Below are 25164 nucleotides of genomic sequence, written 5' to 3' on the forward strand. Positions count from 1 at the left end.
AAAAGCATGAACAGGACTGCAGGCCAAATGATCTTGAGAGACAGGAGTGGGAGGGAAACCTAAATGGAAGCGCCACTGTCTTAAAAAATAAAAAGTGTCTTTAAAACAAGAAGATGGCTCTGGTTTTTTGCTGGATAACAAAAACATCAGTGTTCATGATTTTTTCATCACTGAAATTAGATTTTTATTAATTGTAAAGCATAGTATAAATTTTCATGAAAAAACATTACTTAGCTATACCTTCTCCAAAAATGAAATTATTCATCTCCTAGAAGATTACACTCTAAGACCAACATGCAAGATAGATAACTATTGACATTTTATATATAAACAAGTTCTTTTTATGTGGATTAACTCTTCTAACTCCAGTGCTCATCAGTGAAGAGCGTATACCTCCTTCTTGGCATAAATGACTTGGGAGCTGGGAGGAAATCCAGTCTTCTAGAAATCTGGAAGAAAAATAGCAACAGCAGCAAGGATAATGATAAAATCATTGTGAGGTTAGTATCATAAATCCTTACTCTGTGCCAGCAATTAGCATTTTGTGTGCACTGCTGTACTTAATGCTTACAAAAACCTAAGGATATACAGTGTGTCCTTGCGTGCATATTATAGAGGAGGAAACCGAGGTTTGCAGGGGGTTTTGTACATTTTTAAGATCACATACACAGTGGGGAAACTGGAATTTTATGCAAATTATTGTCCCGGAAAACAAACATTTAATCAGTTCTCTGTCTTGTAAAGAAAGGAACAAAAGGCTGTATCTTGAAAGGCAATTGACAGAAGATGTTTGGATATAAAGTAAAAATAATATATGAATCTATACAGACAATTAGGAAAGTGGATTGGGACTTCCCTGGCTGTCCAGTGGTTAAGACTTTGCCTTCCAATTCAGGGGATGCAGGTTCCATCCCTGGTCAGGGAACCAAGATCCCACATGCCTTGGGGCCAAAAAACTAAAACATAACAGAAGCAATATTATAACAAATCCAATAAAGACTTTAAAAATGGTCCACATCCAAAAATCTTAAAAAAAGAAAAGTGGGTTATTTTTCACTTCTGTTCACAACTCTGGATAATGATACTCAAGTATAGATTTTTACTAGACTAGTGTGCTTATTGTAGATAAAAAATTTAATGCTGTGTGAGAGTCTTGAGTAAATGAAACTCATTAGTTCCATTGACCAACTAGGATCAGCTTTACACTGACATGGAGAATTTTCATGCTGTCTCTTTCATGAATTGTTTCTGTAGTCTACAGAAAACTTTAGCTGAGTTTAAACTTAATAGATTTCTAGTTTCTAAAGTCTCAATTCCGACTCTTGCCAGAAGATACCCTTTTCTCCTCAATGCCCCAATCTAATTTAGTTTGTGCTCTGACCCTGGAGCCTAAAATAGAAGCAGAACATTCAAGTAGTAAATAGATGAATCCATTGAAACAAAGTGAGAAAATGATGACAATGAGATCTCAGAGCAAAAACATGAAGAAAAATTTAACTGACTTGGGCTTCTTTATAGCAAAGAATGAGGGAGCAAAACATTAAGCAAAACAGAAGAAAACAGTTCTGAATATAGCAGATATTTCTTAAAAAATACCATGCAACCAGGGGATGAGTTAAATCTCAGTAGCATAAGACAAGGATTCTAGATTAAAATATACCTGAGAAATGAGATAGAGGAAGAGAACAATTGACTCGATCATTTTTTTAAATAAGTTTGTTTATTTCTTTTTGACTGTGCTGGGTCTTCGTTGCTGTGAATTTTCTCCAGTTGCAGCACGCAGGGGCTACTCTTCATTGTGGTGTGCAGGCTTGTCATTGCAGTGGCTTCTCTTGCTGTGGAGCACAGGCTCAATAGTTGTGGTTCACGGGCCTAGTTGTTCTGGGGCATGTGGTATCTTCCCGGGCCACGGATTGAACCCAAGTCTCCTGCATTGGCAGGCAGATTCCTTACCACTGAACCACCAGGGAAGCCCCCTGATCACTCTTAATGGAGATAAGTCTGCTGGAAAGGGCAATAGATGACACCCACTCTCTGAAGCAGAAGGGTGCGATATATGTCAGCCCAGGAGGACCAGGGTCTTCAGCGTCACTCCCAGAGTCTGGAGAGAACATAAGGATAGGAGAGAAGAAAGATCTGAGTCCTGCAGAAACTGGAGTGTACCTGCCCCAAGTGTGGAGTCACCTTGATGTCTACAAATAGAAAAACTGTTAACTATAAAGTTAATCACAACATACAGGTAAAAAACCCTGTTCTGTTAGCCAGCGTTTCTCTCAGGGAACTTTGGGATACAGACATCTAACACCACATTGTCAAGGATTCTGACCATTGGGAAACATTGATTATTGGATAGGATGTGAGATAGACAGGAAGCGAAATTGGCTAAAATATTTATAGGATCAGAGTCTGCAACAGAGATAGCTAATCTGTATTCCTCTTCTGCTTACTAATTGCTTCTAAAATGAGTTTACTTGTTTCTACATGCAGTTATTGGATACAACTGTTAAAAACATGCAGTTTTAAATCACTGCAGTCTCTACAGTGTGCTAGGAGTATTTTTGGAATAAGGATCTCTTTTATGTGTATGTTAAAATAGTCCTCTCATACAGAGATATTTATTGGAGAACATTATTTGCAGTTGTTCTGATTGATTCTTCTTTTTCTCCTTCTCCCCTTCCTTTTTTTCTTCTCCATTTAATACTTAAAATTGATTTTTAAAAATTTTTTGTTAAAATTGATTTAAAATTAATGTCTATTATCTCCTTTCTCCAACTATGCCACTACTCTAAAATAAGATTTGAGGAGTATTTTAGAAAATGGAAGGTGTATACTCAAATAAAGTTACAATTTTGGAGAACACACAAATGTTTGTTGTTAAAAGGACTAGTTTAAATGTATTAAGGTTATTGTCTTTTCCTCTATGTTCAGAGTAAGGATTAATCTTAAACATTATAAAAATAGGAGAGAATTAATTAAAACTTAATGTGTTACTGTTAATGGAATTCTTGCTATAGTTACCTTTGCAGACTAGTATTAATGAAACTTTAGATATAGTGAATGGGTTTGGGGAATTGAGATATCTATTTATTTTCTTACCTAAGATGCCAGGATAGTCATCTTGGTAAAATAAAGAGCCCAATTAGGGGCGTTCTCATTTGTAGATATTGATGAAGTTTACACCGACTGCTAGGATTTTTAATGTCAGAATGCGTTGAACAAGGTCAGTGAGTGAGAAAGGGAAGTGCTCCTTTGTGTTTCGAAAGCCTTTCACCTGTGGAGCGGAGGGGCATGCTCCTGTGGTGGAGCCATGTTCTGCTCCTGCTCTGACCTGGCTTGTGGTCCCTTTCCCAGTTTGATATCTCTAGGTATTGCCAGGCTCTAAGTTGCCCTAGAGAAGGGAAAAGCTCCTTCAAATGTTACTCATTTTTGTGTGTTCATCATATATCCTGCTACCGTGCTGAACTCGCTTATTCTAGGAGTTCAGTGATTTTTCTTTTTCCTGTAGATCCCTTTGGGTTTTGTATATAAACTATCATGTCATCTGCAGATAGGAACAATATTATTCTTCCTTCCTGATCTGTATGCATTTTACTGATTTTTCTTATTGCAGTGGCTGTAATTTCTAGTACTGTGCTCTAATAAGATTTGTGAAAGCAATATCCTCACTTTTTTCCCATTCTTCAAGGGAAACCATTGATTCTTTCACCATTGAGTATTGATGTTAGCCATAGATTCTTGCCAGATGCTCTTTATCAAGTGGAGAAAATTCCACTCTGTTGCTAGTTTGCTAAGAATTTGTATCATGAATGGGTGTTGGATTTTGTCACATGCTTTTCCTGCATCAGTTGTTTTGATCATATGATTTTCTTATTTAACTCTTGGTATGGTGAATTCTCTTGACTGATTTTCAAATGTTTTGCATATGTGAAATCTCATTTGTTCATGGTATATAGTTATTTTTACATATTGCTAGACTCAGATTGCTAGTATTTGTTGAGAGTTGTTCTAAGTTAATGAGGGGTATTCCGTTCCGTCCGTTCTGTCGCTCAGTCGTGTCCGACTCTATGCGACCCCATGGACTGTAGCCTACCAGGCTTCTCCGTCCATGAGATTCTCCAGGCAAGAATACTGGAGTGGGTTAAATGAGGGGTATTGGGCTGTGATTTAAAATTTTTTAATCTGTTATTTGTCTGGCTTTGGTATCAGGGTAATATTAGCCTTTATAACAAGTTGGGAAGTATTCCCACTTCTGTTTTCTTGGGGGAACAGATTATGTAAAACTGATGCTAACTCTTCTTTAAATGTTTGATAAAATTATCCAGTAAAGCCATCTGTGCTTGAGAATTTCTTTTCTGAGGGAATCTTTGTATTGCCGAATTCAGTGTGTTTAGTGGCTATAGGTGTATGTGGGCCTTCTGTTTCATCTTGGGTGAGTTTGGGTCGCTTGTGGGTTTTGAGAAATTGGTCTTTCTTTGCTGTTGTTGACTTTATAAGCATAGGGTCCATAGTACTGTCTTGTTAATCTTTTAGTGGCTGCAGCAGTCACAGTGCTGTGCCCTGCTTTACTCCGGTTATGGATGACTTGTGTTTTCTCTTCGTTTCAGTCTTGCTACAGGCTTGTTGGTTTTGTTGATTTTTGTTTCATTCATTTTTTGTTATTTTCCTATTTTAAATTTCATTGATTTCTGCTCTTCTTTTTATTATTTCCTTTCTTTTATTTCCTTTGCGCTTATTTGTTCTGCTTTTTCTGGTTTCTTGAGGTGGGAATACAGATTATTAGTTTGAGACCTTGTTCTCTTTTCTAATGTGAGCATTTTAATACCATGAAAATGTTCTCTTTTTCCCCCGTTTTTGATGTATTACATTTTTGTTTTTATTCATTTCTCTGTGTTTTTAAAGTTCTGTTCCATTTTGGCCCATGATTTATTTAAAAGTATATTGTTGAATGTAGAAGTGTTAGGATGTTTTTATGTTGCACTTTTGTTATTGATTTGTTGCCTGATTCCATTGTGATCAGAGAACATACTCTGATTTCAATACTTTTAAAGTTGTTGATGCTTGTTTTATGACCCAGGAGTTGTCCAAGGAATTGTCCTGTCTTGAGGACTTGTCCAAGGTATCTTAAAAGGAATGTGTGTTGTTGTTGACAAAGGCTCTGTGGCCTATGAATGTCAGTTAGATCCTGTTGGTTGATGGTGTTAGGGTTTTTTAGTATCTTTTAGTTATATGTATATATATTATTTTATGTCTTGTGTATCTCTTAGTCTTACCAGTGAGATATTTGATGGCAGGGAGATGTTGAAGTCCTTGAATATAACTGAATTTGTCTACTTTTCCTTTTGGCTTTTCCAATTTTTGTTTCATCATTTTTTTGCAGCCCTGTTGTTTGGTGCATACACATTTCGGCACAGTGTTTCTTCATGGTGAATTGATTCCTTTATCTAATGTTACTCTTTGTCCCTGCTCTGAAGTCTGCTGTATCTGATATTTACATAGCAATACCTTTTTAAAAAAGTTAGCATGATAAATCTCTTTCTAACCTTTACATAATATAAAATCTGTTTCTGTTGTGTTGAAGTATATGGTTGGATAATCATTTTAATCATTCTGTCACTTCCTGCCTTTTAATTGATGCGTTTAAACCATTTACTTTAAAGCGATTTTTGATACGTCCGTGCTTAATTCTTCTGTTTCTTATTTTTATATTTTTTTTCCTGTCTTTCTCTGACTTATTTCAACATTTTTTAGAATCCATCTTGTTATATATATGTATGTATGTATTTTAGTATATCACTTTGTGTATTTTTAAGTGGTTGCTAACATTAAATTGTGTATTTTAACTTAACACAGCTCCCTGATATCAATGTTTTACAACTTTGACTGCAATATTAAAACTTTGATTTCATTGAGATTCTGTGGCCCTTAAGCACTTATTTTTCCCCTTAAATAACACCCTTACCGCTTTAAAAAATGTAATTTCCTAAAGTATTTCTTCTCTATACATTCTGCTCAACTGATGTCATTATAATTTTATCTCAAACATCAAGTATGATTTAAGAGATTTTTATTATTTTAATGTTTGGTGGGGTTTTTTTGTTTGTCTTTGTTGTTTTCGTTTTATAGATTTTTAGTTTTATAGATATGGATCCTCCCCCTTTTTTGAATGTTAGAGAACTGTTGCATTCCTTGGATAAACCCTATATGGTAATGGTGTATTTATTCTTTTTATACATTAACGGGTTAAATTTGCTGAAATTTTAATGAAAATTTTTGCATCTGTAATAATGAAGAATGTTGATCTGTAGTTTTTCCCTTCTTTTAGTGTCTTTGTTTTTGGTATCAGAGTAATGTTGGCTTCCTAAAATGAGTTTGGAAGTTTTTCCTCTTCTGTGTTTGGAGAGAGTTTGTGTTGAATTGGTATTTTTTTCTTCCTTAAATATTTGGGAGAATTCATCAATTTATGTGAATGGGCCTAGAGTTTTCTTTGTGAGATTTTTAACTACAGAGTAACTTCTTTAATATATATAGGGCTATTCACATTAACTGTTAATTTTTTTAAAAACTGATCTTTGGGATTTTGAGTCTTTAAAGAAATTATCCATATTATAATCTGAGTTGTTGACTATATTGACAGAATTTTTAATGATATCCCTTTACCGGCTTTATATATATAGGAAGTGTAGTTGTGTCTAGTCTTTCATTTCTTATATTTCTGATCTGTGACTCCTCTTCACTGTCAAGTCTGACTAGAGGTGTATCAGTTTTATTCATCTTCTCAAACAAAACTTTGATTTCTTTGATTTTTCTTTATTTTCTGCTATTTTGTTGATTTACATTTATATTAGGTTTAATTTGCTCTTCATTTTCTAGTTTCTTATATTGATCACTTCTTTGGGCATGTGGAATAAGAATTATATTGATAAGACATGGATGATTCTTCCCTAATACTTAGAATATGATGTGTAGTGTATACATATCTGCAATGCAGGTATCACATGTATTACACCATACATCTCATAGTATATGATTGAATGTTGGACATACTCACAAGGTAAAATCCCAGCACAATAATTGAGTTCGCATGTTGACAGTTTTAAGATGGCTGCAATATCACTTTAGTCACAGACACTTAAGCAGTTTATTATTTTTGTCCCAATCTGTGGCAGCAATTGGTATACCAAACGCCTCTACAACCAATATTTCCAACAGGCATAAGTAACAAGATTTACTTACTTTTATTTTATTGTGGTTTTATTTAAAAGTGAATATGTTTAAACATTCAAATTTTTATGTCTTGTATAAATTATTTCCTTTTTTGTAGACTTTTTATTTGGAATATTTTCAAACGTTCAGGAAATTTCTAAGGATCAAAATAGAATTAAAAAAATATATACCTTTACAGAGCTTCACCTGTTGTTGACCGTTTGCCCCATTTGCTTTATCATTTGCTATGTATTCTCCCCTCCCACACACACATGTGTACATCAAAAAATGAATTTCTATACATGAAAGAACTACACAGCTTAAAGCTCTTCTGGAGTAGTATTGTGTCCCATGGCTCCACAGTATTTAAAATGCCGTTTAGGCAAACTATTAAGAAAAAAATTAGGGAATAGAACCAAAACTATGCCCTGACTTTGTTGTGTTGAATTTTTAAATATTGAGAGATAATTCTTTGAGATATAATCCCATATCATAAATTCATGCTTTTAAAGTGTACCATTGAGTGTTTTAGTATATTCACATTTTGTTCAACCATCCCCACGATCTAATTTCAAAATATTTTCAACACCCCCAAAAAGAAACCTCATACACATTAGATTCACACCCCATTTCCTCCTAGCCCCTAGCAACTGTTAAATCTATCTTTATTTCTATGGATTTTCCTATTCTGGACATTTCATATGCTATATGTGGTCTTTGTATCTGGCTTAGTTCATTTAGCGTATGTATCCGAGGGTCATCCATGTTGTAGCATGTATCAGTGATTCATTGTGCGTGTGCGCGTGTGTGTGTGTGTGTGGCTGAGAAATACTCCATTATATCGACTCGCCACATTTTGTTTGTCATTCATCTGTCAGTGGACACTTAGGTTGTTTCTACTTTTTGGCTATTATGAATAGTACTGTTGGAACATTTGTGGGTAAGTTGTTGTACATATGTTTTTAGTTCTCTTGTTTATATATATATGAGTAGAATGGCTTTGTCTATGGTGACTCTGTGTTTACCTTTTTGAATAACTGCCAAACTGTTCTCCAAAGTGGCTATTCCACTTTTTACTCCAACCAGCAACTTACAGCTTTCCAATTTATCCACACCCTCACCAATGCTTGTTATTATCTGTCTTTTTAATTATTGCCATCCTAGTATTTGTGAAGTGGTACCTTGTTTTGGTTTTGATTTGTATTTCCCTGAGGACTGATTGTGAACATTTTATGTGCTTATTGGCAATTTGTCTTCTTTTAGAGAAATGTTTATTCAGATCTTTTTTTTTTAAGTTGAAATATTCATCTTTGCGAGGAGGGGAGTGAGTTCCATATATTCTGTGTACATAACCCTTAACAGATAAATAATTTGCAAAAATCTTCTGTCCTCTGGGTTGTCTCTTCACATTCTTGATAGTACCCTTTGAAGCCCAGGAATTTTAATTTTGATGAGGTCCAAGTTATGTGTTTTTCTTTGCTTAGCTATCCTAGCTTCAGAAACATTGCTTAATTCAAGGTTATGAAGATTTACCGATATTATCTTCTAAGAGTTTTAGAACTTTAGTGCATACACCAAGGTGTTTGCTCATTTTGAGTTAATTTTTACATACAGTAAAAAATAGGGTCCAGCTCCATTCTTTCACATGTAGATCCTGGTTGTCCTAACGCCACTTACTGAAAACACTATCCGTTCTTCTTTGTGGCATACATGAACTGATCGTAAACATGAGGGCCTCTTTCTGGGCTCTCTCTTCTGTTGATCTCCACATCTATCTTTATTCCTAGTAGCACACTGTCTTGATTACTGTAGCTTTGTAGTAAGTTTTGAAATCATGAAGTAAGAGTTCTCCACTCTGTTCTTCTTTGTCAAGGTTGTTTTGGCTATTAAGGATTTCTCTCAGTTTCTTAAGACCGTTAGCATCAATTTGGGGGAAAAAAGTGGGATTTTGATAATGATTACATTGAATCTAAGATCACCTTAGGGAGTATTACAGTCTTTACATTGTTAAGTATTACAGCCTATGTCTTTCTATTTATTTAGGTCTTTAATTCCTTTCATTGAAGCTTTGCAGTGTAAAGTATATTAGTCTTACACTTGATCATGATGTATAAGCCTCTATATATGTTGCTAGAGCGTATTGTGTATTTTCTTGAGGTCTTGATGTCCATATGCATAAGGGATATTGAACTATAGTTTCCTTTTTTGTGTGTGATAGCTTTATCTGATTCTGGTATCAGTATAAAGGCCTCAGAATATGTTGGGAAGTGTTTTCCCCCTCTGCTTTATTTTGGAAGTTTGTGAAGCCGTGGTATAATTTCTTCTTTAAACATTTGGTAGAATGAAACCATCTGTCCCTAGGTTTTACTGTGTAGGAAGATTTTTAATTAGAAATTCAGTCTCTTGTTACAGGTCCATTCAGGTTTATTCTTGACTGAATTTTAGTAGTTTGTGTTTTTCCAGATGTTTGTCCATGCATCTAATTCGTTGGTGTACAGTTGTTCCTGGTTATTCTCTTATTTATAATCTGTTTCTATAAGGTTGGTAGATGCCTTTTATTTCTGTAAAGTTGATAGTTGTTCAGTCACTCAATTGTGTCTGACTCTGCAACCCCATGGACTGCAGCATGTCAGGTTTTGCTGTCCTTCACTGTCTTTCAGAGTTTGCTCAAACTCATGTCCATTGAGTTGGTGATGCCATCGAACCGTCTCATGACATATTTCTTCCAGTTATTTACAACATTAATTGTTTTCATGACTTATAGAAGATGTCTGGAAACAAGCACTGTATCTAGTCATCATTTGCCATATTCAGAAAAAAGAATCTCTACCTAAAAGGAAAAAAAAATTATAAATTATCCCTAATTATAGTAGAGAAAGATTTACCTTTAGAGTGAAGATATTTTTGTCTTATTCTTTGCTAAAATGCAATGGGGAAGTAAACTCAATTTCTGATCTTCTGTTTTGAATATAAGTGATTAGATAACTGGCACACTGAGATTTTTTCCACAGAAAATAAATGTCTGTTGCTCTCAGACATCATAGTGATGTAGGTGAATATGAGAAGCTTAAAGTACATCTTTACTGAGCTCAATTTCATGGAGTAAATGCTAGTAGAATCCTAAAAGCCAGACGTTAAACCCCTTGTATTTATGTATCCTGCTTTCCTCCCTTTGTATGGGAATATATGCCTGATTTTAAAAATTAGGTTGCTTGAAGGTACTGCTGGTTGTGAGCATTCACATCACTTTATTTTGAAAGTAAACAGTTATGGGTGTAGAAGCTTAGGTTCTGAGGTCCCATGGTTGAAATTTATGGCCCCTCTCAAGCCACTTTCTTGCTGAGTGACCTTGAGCCTGACCTCACTGAACCTTTATCTTCAAATGGAATCCATAATATCTATGTCATAAAGTTAGTTTGAGTTGAGTAATACAGTGATCGATAGTTATCCGGTTTTTCCCGCACTAGCTCTTTGTTGTGGCACTCAGACTTTCTCTCGTTAGAGCACACACGGTTTCTCCAGTCGCAGTGTGCTGGCTTAGTTGCCAGGCGGCATGCAGGGTCTTAGTGAGCAAACCCACACCCTTGCTTTGGAAGGCAGATTCTTAACCACTGGACCGCCAGGAAAGTCCCCTGGACATCATTCTTTCTTCCACATCTGGTTGCTGCTCTAACTGGAAAACATTGGGACAGTTTAGAATTCCATTAGCGTATAAAATAAGGGACAGAAATTCTCAGGAGAGGAAGTAGCTGTCCTTTGTGGTTTCCAATCTAGAGATGTGGTGATACGGGAATTTGACTTGCTTGGGTTCCTTTTTGTAATTTATACCTTAATAACTGTTAACACATTAAATGATTAAGTACATATCTAGTGTCACTTCTGCTTTTCTAGACATATAATTTGAAGTTATTAAGATTGATCACTTAAAGTAAAATATTTTATGCCAGAGTTGAATCTTGTTCATTTCTACATCCTGTAAGGAAAGCTGTTGATGTATAACACAATATTCTCCTTTCAGGACTTTATAATAGCTGCTGGTCTTTAAGTATTATATGCCCAAATTATATTACTACTTTTCTATATTTAGGAAAGCTCTCATCAGTTAGATAAAGGTCTGACCTTGGTTGTTGATGAAATCTTATGTGATGGTTGTTGTATCATAACTAATGTTGTTCGGTCACTAAGTTGTGTCTGACTGTTCGTGACCCCATGGACTACAGCACGCCAGTCTTCCCTGTCCTTCACTATCTCCTGGAGTTTGCACAAACTCATGTCCACTGAGTCAGTGATGCCATCCAACCATCTCATACTCTGTCGCCCCCTTCTTCCCCTGCCAGCCTCAATCTTTCCCAGCATCAGAGTCTTTTCCAGTGAGTTGGCTCTTCGCAGCAGGTGGCCAGAGTATTGGAGCTTTAGCGTCAGTCCTTCCAATGAATATTCAGGGTTGATTTTCTTTAGGATTGACTGGTTTGATCTCCTTTGCTGTGTGTGGGACTCTCAAGAGTTTTCTCTAGCACCACAGTTCAAAAGCATCAGTTCTTTGGCTCTAAGCTCTCTATGGTCCAACTCTCACATCTGTACATGACTACTGGAAGATATAATGGTCATCTGAGTTAAATTCACCCATTCCAGTCCATTTTAGTTCACTGATTCCTAGAGTGTCTATGTTCACTCTTGCCATCTCCTGTTTGACCACTTCCAATTTGCCTTGATGCATGGACCTAACATTCCAGGTTTCTGTGCAATATTGCTCTTTATAGCATCGGACCTTGCTTGTATCACCAGTCACATCCACAACTGGGTATTGGTTTTGCTTTGGCTCCATCCCTTCATTCTTTCTGGAGTTATTTCTCCACTGATCTCCAGTAGCATACTGGGCACCTACCGGAAATGGTATGGACCTAACAGAAACAGAAGATATTAAGAAGAGGTGGCAAGAATACACAGAAGAACTGTACAAAAAAGATCTTCACGACCAAGATAATCACGATGGCGTGATCACTCACCTAGAGCCAGACATCTTGGAATGTGAAGTCAAGTGGGCCTTAGAAAGCATCACTACGAACAAAGCTAGTGGAAGTGATGGAATTCCAGTTGAACTATTTATGACCAACCTAGACAGCATATTAAAAAGCAGAGACATTACTTTGCCAACAAAGGTCTGTCTAGTCAAGGCTAGACAGTGGTCATGTATGGATGTGAGAGTTGGACTGTGAAGAAAGCTGATCACCGAAGAATTGATGCTTTTGAACTGTGGTGCTGGAGAAGACTCTTGAGAGTCCCTTGGACTGCAAGGAGATCCAACCAGTCCATTCTAAAGGAGATCAATCCTGGGTGTTCATTGGAAGGACTGATGCTAAAGCTGAAACTCCAATACTTTGGCCACCTCATGCGACGAGTTGACTCGCTGGAAAAGAGTCTGATGCTGGGAGGGATTGGGTGTTGGAGGAGACGGGGACGACAGAGAATGAGATGGCTGGATGGCATCACCGACTCCATGGACATGAGTTTGAGTGAACTCCAGGAGTTGGTGATGGACAGGGAGGCCTGGCGTGCTGTGATTCATGGGGTCGCAAAGAGTCGGACACAACTGAGGGACTAAACTGAACTGAACTGAATAGCAGCTACCAAATACAGCACATTTCTGTTACTTTTTTGTTTGTTTTCTCTGCTGGCTAGATGGAAAGCTTCTGACTAGGAGTTAGACTTTTTGTCTGTTACATTGTGGGTGTCTGGCTATTGCAGTTAATTCTTGTTAGGTCATTGTGTCCTTGCATCAGGATACCTGTATTCAACAAGAGCATAACAAAAAGGTTTTCTGGATCATCTAAAATGTCACTTTATGTTAAAAGGAGCGGGAAGTGATGAGAAATGGATGGGTATGCTGGGCATAGCCTTTTATTTCATAGTCCTTTTTTCTTAATAGTCTGTTGCTTTATTTGGATACATTTTTGTGTACTCCAGATGTACTCTATGTTAGTAATTCTGTTGTAGTCATTAGCTCTGATCTTAGTTTGGAAATTCAACCTCAAGCTAGGACTAGAGAGAATCAAAAGGAATTTATTTGTATCAGTGGATGCAAATAATGAGTACTTGTGCCTGAGCAAAAAGATGGAATTTCATTCACACACAGAACTGTTGAATGTTCTCTGTATATGAAGAACTGGTGAGGAATGCTTCTCAGGGTAGAGCAAGTTGACACTGAGTTTCAAGAGAAACACGAGAAATGGAGGGACAGGGGTTTCCACAAAATAAAATCAGGGTGCTATTATTTGAGTAAGAAGAAATGGATGCTTAGCAGGCAGCAAGGTTACCATCCAAGTAGGTGAAGTGATGTAATTAATTTGCTGGCATCTTGGCTGCCCCGTGACTTTCAGCTTTGGTCACACTGGAAAAGCCAGGTACATGGGATTAGACAGTGGGCTTCTTCTCGAATACACAAAGACCAACAAAGAGAAGTCAGGGAGGGTCATATTAAACCAAGTAAAACACCACTGTTTCATGGGTTTTTTAAAAATAATAGGCTTTCATTTTGGAACAGTTTTAGATTTATGTAAAAATTCCAAATATAGTACAGAGTTCCCATATAACTGTTGCCCAGTTTGACCTATTATTAACATCTCATACTTACATGGTCTTTTTTTTTTTTTTTTGCAATTGAACCAGTTTTAGTACCTTATTATTAAGTTCATATTTTATTCAAGTTTCCTCAGTTTTTACCTAAATGAAAAGTTTTTCCCTTTTCTTTTTCAGAATGCCATCCAAAATACAGCATTACATTTAGTGATCATATCTCCTTAGGCTCCTTTAATCTGTGACAGTTTCTCAGATGTTTCTTATATTTGATGACCTCAACAGTTTTCAGGAGTGTACCGATCAGGTGTTTTTCTAGAATGTCCCTCAACTGGGATTTGTCTGATGTTTTTCTCATGATGAGTCTGGAGTTGCATGATTTTGGGAGGAAGACCAAGAGATAAAGTGCCATTTTTGTTACAGCATATCAAGGGTACTGACCCATGGCTTTTACTCTGGATGTTGACCTTGATCATCTGACTGACGTAACATTTGTCAGGTTTCTCCATTGTAGAGTTACTCTTTTTTTCCTCTTTTCCATACTGTTTTCTTTGGAAGGGGTCACCATGTGCATCCCATGCTTAAGGAGTGGGCAGTTATGTTCCACCTTCTAAGTAAAATAGCTTCTACATAAATTATTTAGAATTCTTATCCCCCATTATTTATTTATTCATTCATTTATTTATATCAGTATAGACTTATAGATATTTATTTTATACTTTGGGTTTTAATCCAGTACTGCTTGACTTTATTGCTCAAGTTGTTGCAGCTTTGGCCATTTGGGAACTCTTCCTGTTAATTCTTACATCTCTGTGACATACCCTCATCAATGGAGGGTTTTTTGTTTTGTCTTTTTTTTTTTTTTTTAAGCACTTTCTTTCTGGCACAAGTTTCGCCTTGTGTATTTCTCCCCCCAACCCCAGTGCTAGATTCAGCCATTTCCTTTTATTGGAGAGTGGTATAAGCACCCAAGATCTGTGTGCTGTATATGTGCTTTTTGCTGTTAGGTTGTGATATATGTGTGTATGCCTACCAGGGTATAGGCACGTCAGTAAATGTTTCTATAGGTGACCATCTGTATCTTTGTTAGACTCAACATGAGTCTGTGCTGATGTTGTTAACTCTAATCTATTACCAGATGGATCACTCTAGCCTCCTTCCCTTGCTTTTTTGTGAACTCTTATTCAAACAGTGAGAAGTCTGACAGTCGCCATCCACCATCCATATAGTTAATGGTTGAATTCGAGAATACATGTAGAGCAGCATCAGGATGGTTAACCCAAACCCCTGTGGAAAATAACTTGATTACCTAAAAATAGTGCTTATGTACAGTTTCATTTGCCCTTAGTCTTACTGATTCCACTCATTTCCAAATTACTTAGGTCAGCACCTTTCACCTCACCACCTTCCGTGAGATGGTTTCATACTTTTGGAATAGAATTAAATGGTTCTGTCATATTCTGCAGTCTGCCCTGGGATTCCTGATCTCCTAAATGATTTTTTTTAAATTGCTTACAGTAGGCTAACTGTGTTGTAAAGTTCTGTTTTTAATAAATGCGTGAATGAATGAATGAAAGTCACTCAGTCGTGTCCGACTCTTTGCAACTCCATGAATAGTCCATGGAATTCTCCAGGCCAGAATACTGGAGTGGGTAGCCTTTCCCTTCTCCAGGGGATCTTCCCAACCCAGGGATCTAACCCAGGTCTCCCGCATTGCGGGCAGATTCTTAAAGTCATATATATCTCACATTACAGTATCATATAGAAGACTGCTTTGAAAAATTCCATATTGTTTCCTTATTTCACTCCAAACCCCTCATAATCACTGATCTTATTACCATCTCTATAGTATTGCTTTTCCCAGAATGTCATATACTTAATATCATAGAGCATGCATCCCTTTCTTGTACTTTTTATCACTAAAGGGAGGCCTGGCGTGCTGTGATTCATGGGGTCGCAGAGAGTCGGACACGACTGAGCGACTGAACTGAACTGAACTGAATACTCCATTGTATGAATAATCTACATTTGTCTCTGTTGTTGTTGTTATTTAGTTGCTAAATTGGTCTGATTGTTTGTGACCCCATGGACTGCAGCATGCCAAGCTCTTCTGTCCTCCACTATCTCCCAGAATTTGCTTATATTCATATCCATTGAGTAGGTGATGCTATCTCACCGTCTCTTCCTCTGCTGGCCCCTTCTCCTTTTGCCTTCAATCTTTCCCAGCATCAGGGTCTTTTCCAGTGAGTTGGCTCTTTGCATCAGGTGGCCAAGGTATTGGAGCTTCAGCTCCAGCGTCAGTCCTTCCAGTGAATATTCAGGGTTGGTTTCCTTTAGGATTGACTGGTTTGATCTCCTTACAGTCCAGGGAATTCTCAGGAGTCTTCTCCGGCACCACAATTAGAAAGCATCAATTCTTCAGCACCTAGCCTTCTTCCTGGTCCAGCTCTCACATCTGTACATGACTACTGGAAAGCCATAGCTTTGACTATATGGACCTTTGTCGGCAAAGTGATGTCTCTGCTTTTTAATATGCTGTCTAGATTTGTCATAGATTTCCTTCCAAGGAGCAAAAGTCTTCTAATTTTATTGCTGCAGTTACCATCTGCAGTGATTTTTGGAGCCCCTGAAAACAAAATTTGTCATTGCTTCCACTTTTTCCCCTTCTGTTTGCCCTTAAGTGATAGGACCAGATGCCATGATCTTAGTTCTTTTAATGTTGAATTTCAAGCCAGCCTTTTCTTTACTCACCTGTTGAAGGACATCTTGATTCTGTCCAGTTTTTGAAGGTTATGAACAAACCTGCTTATAAGGAGTTGCTTGCAGATTTTTGTGTGGACATAAGTTTTCAAATCAGGTAAATACTTGGAGCACAATTACTGCAGCTAGCTGAACTTTATTTCATGCTTTCTGGCAGTATAGCAGGAATAAATATTTTGTGAGTGGCTTACATAGTTTGTAGGTTGTTAAAACTACTTTCTAACTGGATTGTTTTAGTTCAAGCATTTCATAGTTACTAAAATCCTGAAGTATTAGTTATATTTTCCTCTTTAACCATCACCATCAAGCAGTAGTATGTTTTAAAAGTATTAACTTGTAGCAGTTAACTTTAAATTAAACGATTTTATTTAAATGAAATTTCTTTTCCTGTTAAGTGACAATCTGTTTTGTTTCCACCACAGCATTTATTCAGTCGGAGAGCATAATAGAAGTGCTGCGTTTTGATGATGGAGGGCTCCTACAGGTAATTTTATTTTAAGTTTGAAGAATTATTCAAGGCTCATTGTCAAGCCTTGAATAAAATCTGATTATTATTTTTCTTTTAAAATGTAACTGGTTCAAATGAAATATATTTTATGAGCTTTATATGCAGACAGTTCAGTAGAGTCATGGGTAATAATACACACCTTCTTAGCTGTGTGAATTATCTTTTAAATTAAGTATTTGTAGGGGATGTTGGGAGGATAGGTGGCAAGTGTCAGATCAGGAGCTGTGGAATTGCTAGTAAACTCTGAGTATGGAGCCAGTGAGGAAAACACATGAGTTCGGATGTTGGACCTTAGATATTTATCTGGAAGAGAACTCCAGAGGGTATATGTACTGTGGATTTACATCTATGTCATCCTTCCCCTAGCCATCCTAAGCCATGTCTTTAAATACATTGTGCATAAAATTAGAAAGTGTAATCTAATAAAAATCCTATCCTTCCTTTCAGATCTAGCTCACATATCGCCGTGAGGACTATTTTAGTCTTCCCAGCTCAAAAATCAGTTCCAGGATTTCAGAGCTGAACAAGACAATAAATGACATTTTAACCACTCGTGATTTTCATGGCTGATTTTCCCCTTTCTTCAAAACTTTTCCCATATTCTATGCTTATCCTCAGAGAAGGCAATGGCAACCCACTCCAGTGTTCTTGCCTGGAGAATCCCAGGGACGGGGGAGCCTGGTGGGCTGCTGTCTATGGGGTCGCACAGAGTCGGACACAACTGAAGCGACTTAGTAGCAGCAGCAGCAGCATGCTTATCCTATAGTATTACCGCATTCATAATAATAACATGTGTTTTCAAGTGTCATGTTGTTTGATAACATGACTGATAATTTTTTACTTTTTATATTCAAGGGAAACGAAGGTTTAAAAGATTTAGAAAGTTGATCAAAATTTCATGACTTCGCAGTAATGGGACTGGTATTAGAATTCTGTTCTTCTCACTTTGGGTGTGGTAGAGATACGTTTGTGATTGTTCGTATCTCTATTACATGATGCTGCCAATGATGTATTTGTTTACTTAATTATAAACTAAATACACGACTTAAATATAGTTCTGAAAAAAATATTTCCTAAAGCTCATAATGAAGGCAAGAAAGTAAAAATTAAAATTTGATCAAGGCAAGAGAGAAATAATTCTGCTAGGGGCCTGGAGTAAGATTTCTATTTGTGTTGTGGTATAAATTTAGGTTTTAGCCAGACAAAGAAGCAAGAAAAAAAGTGATGGGTCGTAAGGTTCTTTTTCTCTGACAATGAAGCAAATAGATGCTTTGGATGACCACTGTTTCCCTGCTTCTCAATTTTTAGATAAACTTACTCTACTTTTACATAAAAGATGTTAAGAAACACATACATCAGGCACTGGCTACATTGTATTTACAGAATGTCTTTGTGTGGCTTTTTATATTTTAAAAGTGAATGAAACAAGGTATATAATGATCTCTGGGTTTGTAAAGCCACCTCCTGAGAAAATGATCTTAGTCTCTTTTTTCTAGTTCTTTAATCTCTTGCAGGGTAAGAACTTGGAGAACCTCTAGGAATGACCATTTAAAAAATCTCCCTTTTGGTGATTTGTAGGATCTAGAGAGCAGGCAACTCAGTACTGAATTTCTAAAAACAATTCTCCAGGTGTAGTTATTTATTACTGATTAAAGATGGATTTTTGTCTTTTAGGAGCTAGACATATGGGTTGCAAGTGGATAATCCATTTTGAAAATTCTGAAGCTTGACGTGTTTTGCTGGTGGTGGGAGTGGGGGGCTGTCAATCCATATATAAAAGGACTTGAGAGTGGAAGAGCTTGTTACCTGGGATGTCATTTGCTCATACTCTTTGGGTCTGCTGCTATGCTTGGACCAGAGCTTGGGGGTGACCTCAGAGTTCTATACCAAAGATAATTTTAGACTGGAATGTTAAGTATAAGGGCTGCTGCTGCTGCTAAGTCACTTCAGTTGTGTCCAACTCTGTGTGACCCCATAGACAGAAGCCCACCAGGCTCCCCCGTCCCTGGGATTCTCCAGGCAAGAACACTGGAGTGGGGTGCCATTTCCTTCTCCAATGTGTGAAAGTGAAAAGTGAAAGTGAAGTTGCTCAGTCGTGTCCGACCCTTAGCGACCCACTAAATTGGTAAACTCAGCCACAGTGAAACCTCATTGAGACTCCTGCAGAGTGCCTGATGTTGGGGTGCTAATATATAATGGATTATGTGTCTTCAAGTAACAGAATATTAGACCCTTTGAATGGAAATGTGTAAGAATCATTCATTTTAATGTTGAAGGATGTTTCCTAGGAACAGCAGTTTTGATTTTGACATAATGTCATTCTATCTGGCAATAATTTGCCATTAAGTTCAACTGTTTCTTAAACAGCTCCTGGTTTCTTGTGATTAGAACAACGGTAAGTACACGTGGTATTTCAGTGGCAGAATATGTATCAGGTTTCTCCAGATTAAATTAAAGGTAAAGCAAGGAGAGAGTCAAAGCAGCAGCTTTGTTTGACATGATTCAAAATTAGAATTTTGCCTGAGAGTGTTCCCTCCCAGATTGTGGAATTTATGTTACATTTTTGTGTTTTGGCTCATAGTGATTTTTTAAGTCCTAAAAATTAATTGATGATAAGTCAATAAAAATTGTTCCAACTCATAAAAAATTTGCTAGAAAAATTGGACTTGATTTTCTTGTTTTTTAAAAATAAGGAAGACGAGGCTCCTAGAAGTTAAATAATTTGCTCATTATTCAGTTGTTAGAGCAAGAACCTGGCATCTGGTAATTATGCAGCTTCCTGGCATCGGCTCTTCCCACAGTAGGACGCGTGTGCGGTTCTTCCCAGTGAGTTCCTTGTGGTGCCACTGGTGATAGCAGGGTATGATTAGAAAGCACAGCAGTCCTCTTAGCCTGTGTGTTCTGTAGGTGGTGCTTTGGCTGTTGTCATTCCTGGTTGACAGGGCTACTGAGCTTTGGTATATAGAACAAGGAAGCTGAATTCATGTCTTAGATGAGAACAAGATGAGCACAAATACTTGAGGATTCTTCCTTAGGATCTTGCTGAGAACCCCAGCTGACACATAATCATAGAAAAGTATCTGTTGAGGAGCAGTGTGGAAAAAATTACAGTAGAGCACATACTTAACAGTAAAATGCTTCAAGTTTTATCTCTGAGGTGAAGACTGGGTTAGAGCTGCCCATTGAGTACCTCTGATACTCAGCATCGGCCTAGTTGTAGCCAGTAAGGCAAGAAAAATAATCAAAAACTTAAAAGGATTGGAAAGGAGGAAATAAAATGTTTTTCACCTCAGAGTTGCAAAGAGTCACACGACTGAGCAACTGAACTGAACTGAACTGATGGAGGTAATCCAAAGTCTTGAGATAAGTCATTAGATTCAGTAAGCACTTTAGCAAGTTTCCTGGTTAACAGTTGATATGTAAAACACAAGTGCATTTCTACATTTTATGTTGAACCATGTGAATTAAACCACTTCTATAGATCAGAAAAGGGAACAGAGTCCAGCCCGATGCATACATATATGGATACTTGATTTATGAATCGGACACGACTGAGCGACTGAACTGAACTGAAGTATGTTAGGGAACACTCAATAAAGGGTACTGGAACAAGTGAACATCTATATGGGAGAAACATCTATGTGGGAGGTCATCTATATGACCTCCCACCAATAGCAAAAGTAGCGTAACTATTTTGGAACTCTGGAGTCTTTTGAAGGCTTATAACTTCAAGGGGAAGGCTTGAGGTAAATTAAAGTAGAATATAGTCCGTTTCAGCTCTTAGCATAAAAGCAGTTACCCACCCTCACCCACTGGTCCCACATCAGGCAGCTGTGCAGTGTTTGTCAAACAGCTTGCCCACAACTTGCAGGAGCCTGGGTGGCCAAAAAAGGGCTCTGTCCTCCAAGTATTGGGGATCCCTGTCCTCACTGCTGCTTTTGATCTCAGATGTTAGATAAAGAGGCAGGTGGCCATTGTTGTTGCAACTCCCCCACTGTTAAAAAGTTCTTCATCCTTAAGTGACCCAGAAGATTTTTAAAGGTCTAACAACCTTCAAAAGCTATTGCATAATTGGCAGAAATTGGAAAAATCATTTTGAATGTTCAGGAAAGGGCCTGAGTTCATAAAAGACCTGAGAAAACCTTAAGATTAGACCTCAGGCTTATCTTTGGCATAGATACAGCCTGCAAAAATCATAAAACCAAAAACAATGAACAGAAACAAGCAGGTGGCAGACTCTGGAAAAGGAGGAGAATCTGACATCCAGAGTCATTAAGTTATTAGATTCAGATATCCAGTTTTAAACAAAAACACAGTGTGTAAACAAAACAAAACATGAAAAATGACTCATTCAAACAAAAAAAAATTAATCAACAGAAGCTGTCTCTGAAAAACATCTAATAGTAGGTCTGCTGTACAAATTTAAAGTAGATATACTTTAAAAACAGTCTTTTTAAGGATGCTGAAGAGCTGAAGGAAGATGTGGAGAAAATCAAGAAAACAACATGTGAACAAAATGAAAATATCAATAGAATTAAAGAAATCCTAAAAAGTAAAAGAGGATGACATTATCAATATGGCAACATTGGCAGCCCTAGCTCTCATTCTTGTTCAGAAACATTGACATGACAGTAACTATTGATACGAAAATACTTTGAAGAGAAATTAGAATCCACATAAAAACATCTGTTTCTGTTTTATTGACTATGCCAAAGCCTTTGACTATGTGGATCACAATAAACTGTGGAACATTCTGAAAGAGATGGGAATACCAGACCACCTGACCTGCCTCTTGAGAAGCCTATATGCAGGTCAGGAAGCAACAGTTAGAACTGGACATGGAACAACAGACTGGTTCCAAATAGGAAAAGGAGTTCGTCAAGGCTGTATATTGTCACCCTGCTTATTTAACTTATGGAGTACATCATGAGGAACGCTGGGCTGGAAGAAGCACAAGCTGGAATCAAGATTGCCGGGAGAAATATCAATAACCTCAGATATGCAGATGACACCACCCTTATGGCAGAAAGTGAAGAGGAACTAAAGAGCCTCTTGATGAAAGTGAAAGAGGAGAGTGAAAAGTTTGGCTTGAAGCGCAACATTCAGAAAACGAAGATCATGGCATCTGATCTCATCACTTCATGGGAAATAGATGGGGAAACAGTGGAAACAGTGTTAGACTTTATTTTGGGGGGCTCCAAAATCACTGCGGATGCTGACTGCAGCCATGAAATTAAAAGACGCTTACTCCTTGGAAGCAAAGTTATGACCAACCTAGATAGTTTATTAAAAAGCAGAGACATTACTTGCCAACAAAGGTCTGTCTAGTCAAGGCTGTGGTTTTTCCCGTGGTCATGTATAGATGTGAGAGTTGGACTGTGAAGAAAGCTGATCACCGAAGAATTGATGCTTTTGAACTGTGGTGCTGGAGAAGACTCTTGAGAGTCCCTTGGACTGCAAGGAGATCCAACCAGTCCATTCTGGGGGAGATCAATCCTGGGTGTTCACTGGAAGGACTGATGCTAAAGCTGAAACTCCAGTACTTTGGCCATCTCATGCGATGAGTTGGCTCACTGGAAAAGACTCTGATGCTGGGAGGGATTGGGGGCAGGAGGAGAAGGGGACAACAGAGAATGAGATGGCTGGATGGCATCACCGACTCGATGGACATGAGTTTGAGTGAACTCCGGGAGTTGGTGATGGACAGGGAGGCCTGGCGTGCTGTGATTCATGGGATTGCAGAGAGTCGGACACGACTGAACAACTTAACTGAACTGAAGAAGCACAAGTACCCCTAGAAGGGCACAAGCCAAGAGCAATAGAATTTTTCTGATAAGAATAATACTGACTTTTCTTTAATCGTTCATCTTTTAGTTCCTCAGAATCAAGAATTTCTGTAGTCTTATCTTCCAGTTTGATGATTCTTTCTTCTGCTTGCTCCAGTCTTCCTTTGAATCTTTCTAATGAAGTTTTCATTTCAGTTATTGTACAATATTTCAGTTTTGCAAGATGAGTAAGTTCGGGAGATTTAGTGTACAATATGGCTGTACTTAATAATACTGTGTTATATACTTGAAATTTGCTTGGCTAGTACTTAATTGTTCTCACAAAAGAAAATTTTATGAAATGATCATTTCACAATGTATATGTGTATTAAAATGTCACATTGTACACCTTACATGTAAATAATTTTTATTTTCCAATTATACCTCAGTGAAGCTGGGGAAAATAGAAGTCAAAAAGAAAATTGAGCTGAAAGTACAGTAACTGAAATGAAGGACTCTTGATTCTGAGGAACAGAAAGATGAAAGATTAAAGAAAAGTCACTGGATCCAAAGACCATCAAGTGGACCAACATATGCAGTGTCCTAAAAAATGAGAGACAGAGAGAACACTTGAAGAAATAATGGCTGGAAATGTCACAAATTAATGTGAATGTAAGCATCCAAGAAGCTCAGTGAACTCAAGTAAGATGAACTCAGAGATGCACACTGGGACATGTTAAATCAGACCTTTAAAAGACAAAATCTTGAAAGCAACCTGAGAAAAGGACTCATGATGTGAAAAGGATCCTCAGTAGGTTATTAAGGGATTTCTTATCACAGACTTTGGAGACCCGAGGACAGTGGGCCCCATATTCAAAGTGCTACAAGTAGAAGACTGTCAACCAAGAATCCTGTTTGTGGCAAACCTGCTCTTCGGAAGTGAGGGGGAAATTAAGACATTCCCAGATAGGTAAAAGCTGAGGAAGCTCACTACCATTAGACGTAACCCTTTGCAGAAATGAAGAGAGTCCTGCAGGTAAAAATGAAAGAACACTAAACAACATAAAGCCATGTGAAGAAATAAAGATCACAGTAGAAGTAAAAACATGGGCAGTTTACAAGCTGGTATTATTGGAACAGTGGTTTCAAACTCCATTTTTTGTTTTCTACATTATTTAAGAGACTAATACATTAAAAAAAAAAAACCTAATAGTCTAAAAGCAATAATTAGTGCCACTTTGGTTTGTAACTTCACGTTTTGGTTTCTCCATAAAGACTAGTATACTTAAAATAATTATTTGGTTTTGGATACAAAGTATATAAAGAGTAAATTTTGTGACATCAATAACTGAAGTAGGGATGGAGCTGAAAAGAAGTACACATTGAGTGTGATTGAGTTAAAGCTGATAATTCAAATTAAAGTGTTACAACTTTAGGATATTTGATTAATCCCCACGGTAAACACAAAGAAAATAATACAGGAAATACACAAAAAGAATTGAAACATTTCATTTCCAAAAAGTCACCTGAGACAAAAGATGACAGAATTAAAGGAAATGAGAGATGAAAACAGTATAGGGCATGTAGAAACCAAATAGCAAAATGACAGAATTGAATGGACTACTGAAACTAAGCTGGTATTAATTCAGACAAGTTTGTTGTAAATTTAATATACGAATTACAATCTCCACTTAGGGTAACTGCTAAGAATAATAACGTAAAATATGCGTAAAAGGAAATGAGTGGGCCAGCTTCAGCAGAAGCTGAACAATTAAGCTAAAAGAAGTCAGTTTTAGGCATACAGAGTCTTACCAAGGATATGTTGGCAATGCCCTGGCAGTCCAGTGGTTAAGACTCTGCACTTCCACTGCAAGGATCCCTGGTCAGGGAACCAAGACCCTACATGCCACCTGGCACAGCCAGAAAAATGAAGTCTCTGAATGTTGCCAAATGCCCCTTGAAGACAAAAATTGCACCCGGATGGAACCACTAGGTTACAGGGATCAGTTCAGTCGCTCAGTCGTGTCCGACTCTTTGCGACCCCATGAATCACAGCACGCCAGGCCTCCCTGTCCATCACCAACTCCCAGAGTTCACTCAAACTCATGTCCATCGAGTCGGTGATGCCATACAGCCGTCTCATTCTCTGTCATCCTCTTCTCCTCCTGCCCCAAATCCCTCCCAGCATCAAGTCTTTTCCAGTGAGTCAACTCGTCGCATGAGGTGGCCAAAGTATTGGAGTTTCAGCTTTAGCATCAGTCCTTCCAGTGAACACCCAGGATTGATCTCCCCCAGACTGGACTGGTTGGATCTCCTTGCAGTCCAAGGGACTCTCAAGAGTCTTCTCCAGCACCA

General features: G+C 37.6%; 1 protein-coding gene across 2 annotated transcripts in view; it reads left to right on the forward strand.

Annotated features, from left to right (window-relative positions):
- The window catches only part of TMEM131 (transmembrane protein 131), a 180131-nt gene that overhangs the window by 36133 nt on the left and 118834 nt on the right, over positions 1-25164 (forward strand). For both annotated transcript variants that reach the window (XM_055400773.2, XM_055400774.2), the window contains exon 2: positions 16959-17020. In XM_055400773.2, coding sequence (XP_055256748.2) covers positions 16959-17020 — 62 coding nt within the window. The remainder of the gene's footprint in view (positions 1-16958; positions 17021-25164) is intronic.

The sequence above is a fragment of the Moschus berezovskii genome, chromosome 11 (genome assembly GCF_049115385.1).
Source record: "Moschus berezovskii isolate FMDL1 chromosome 11, NW_MosBer_1.0, whole genome shotgun sequence".
NCBI classification, from domain to species: domain Eukaryota; kingdom Metazoa; phylum Chordata; class Mammalia; order Artiodactyla; family Moschidae; genus Moschus; species Moschus berezovskii.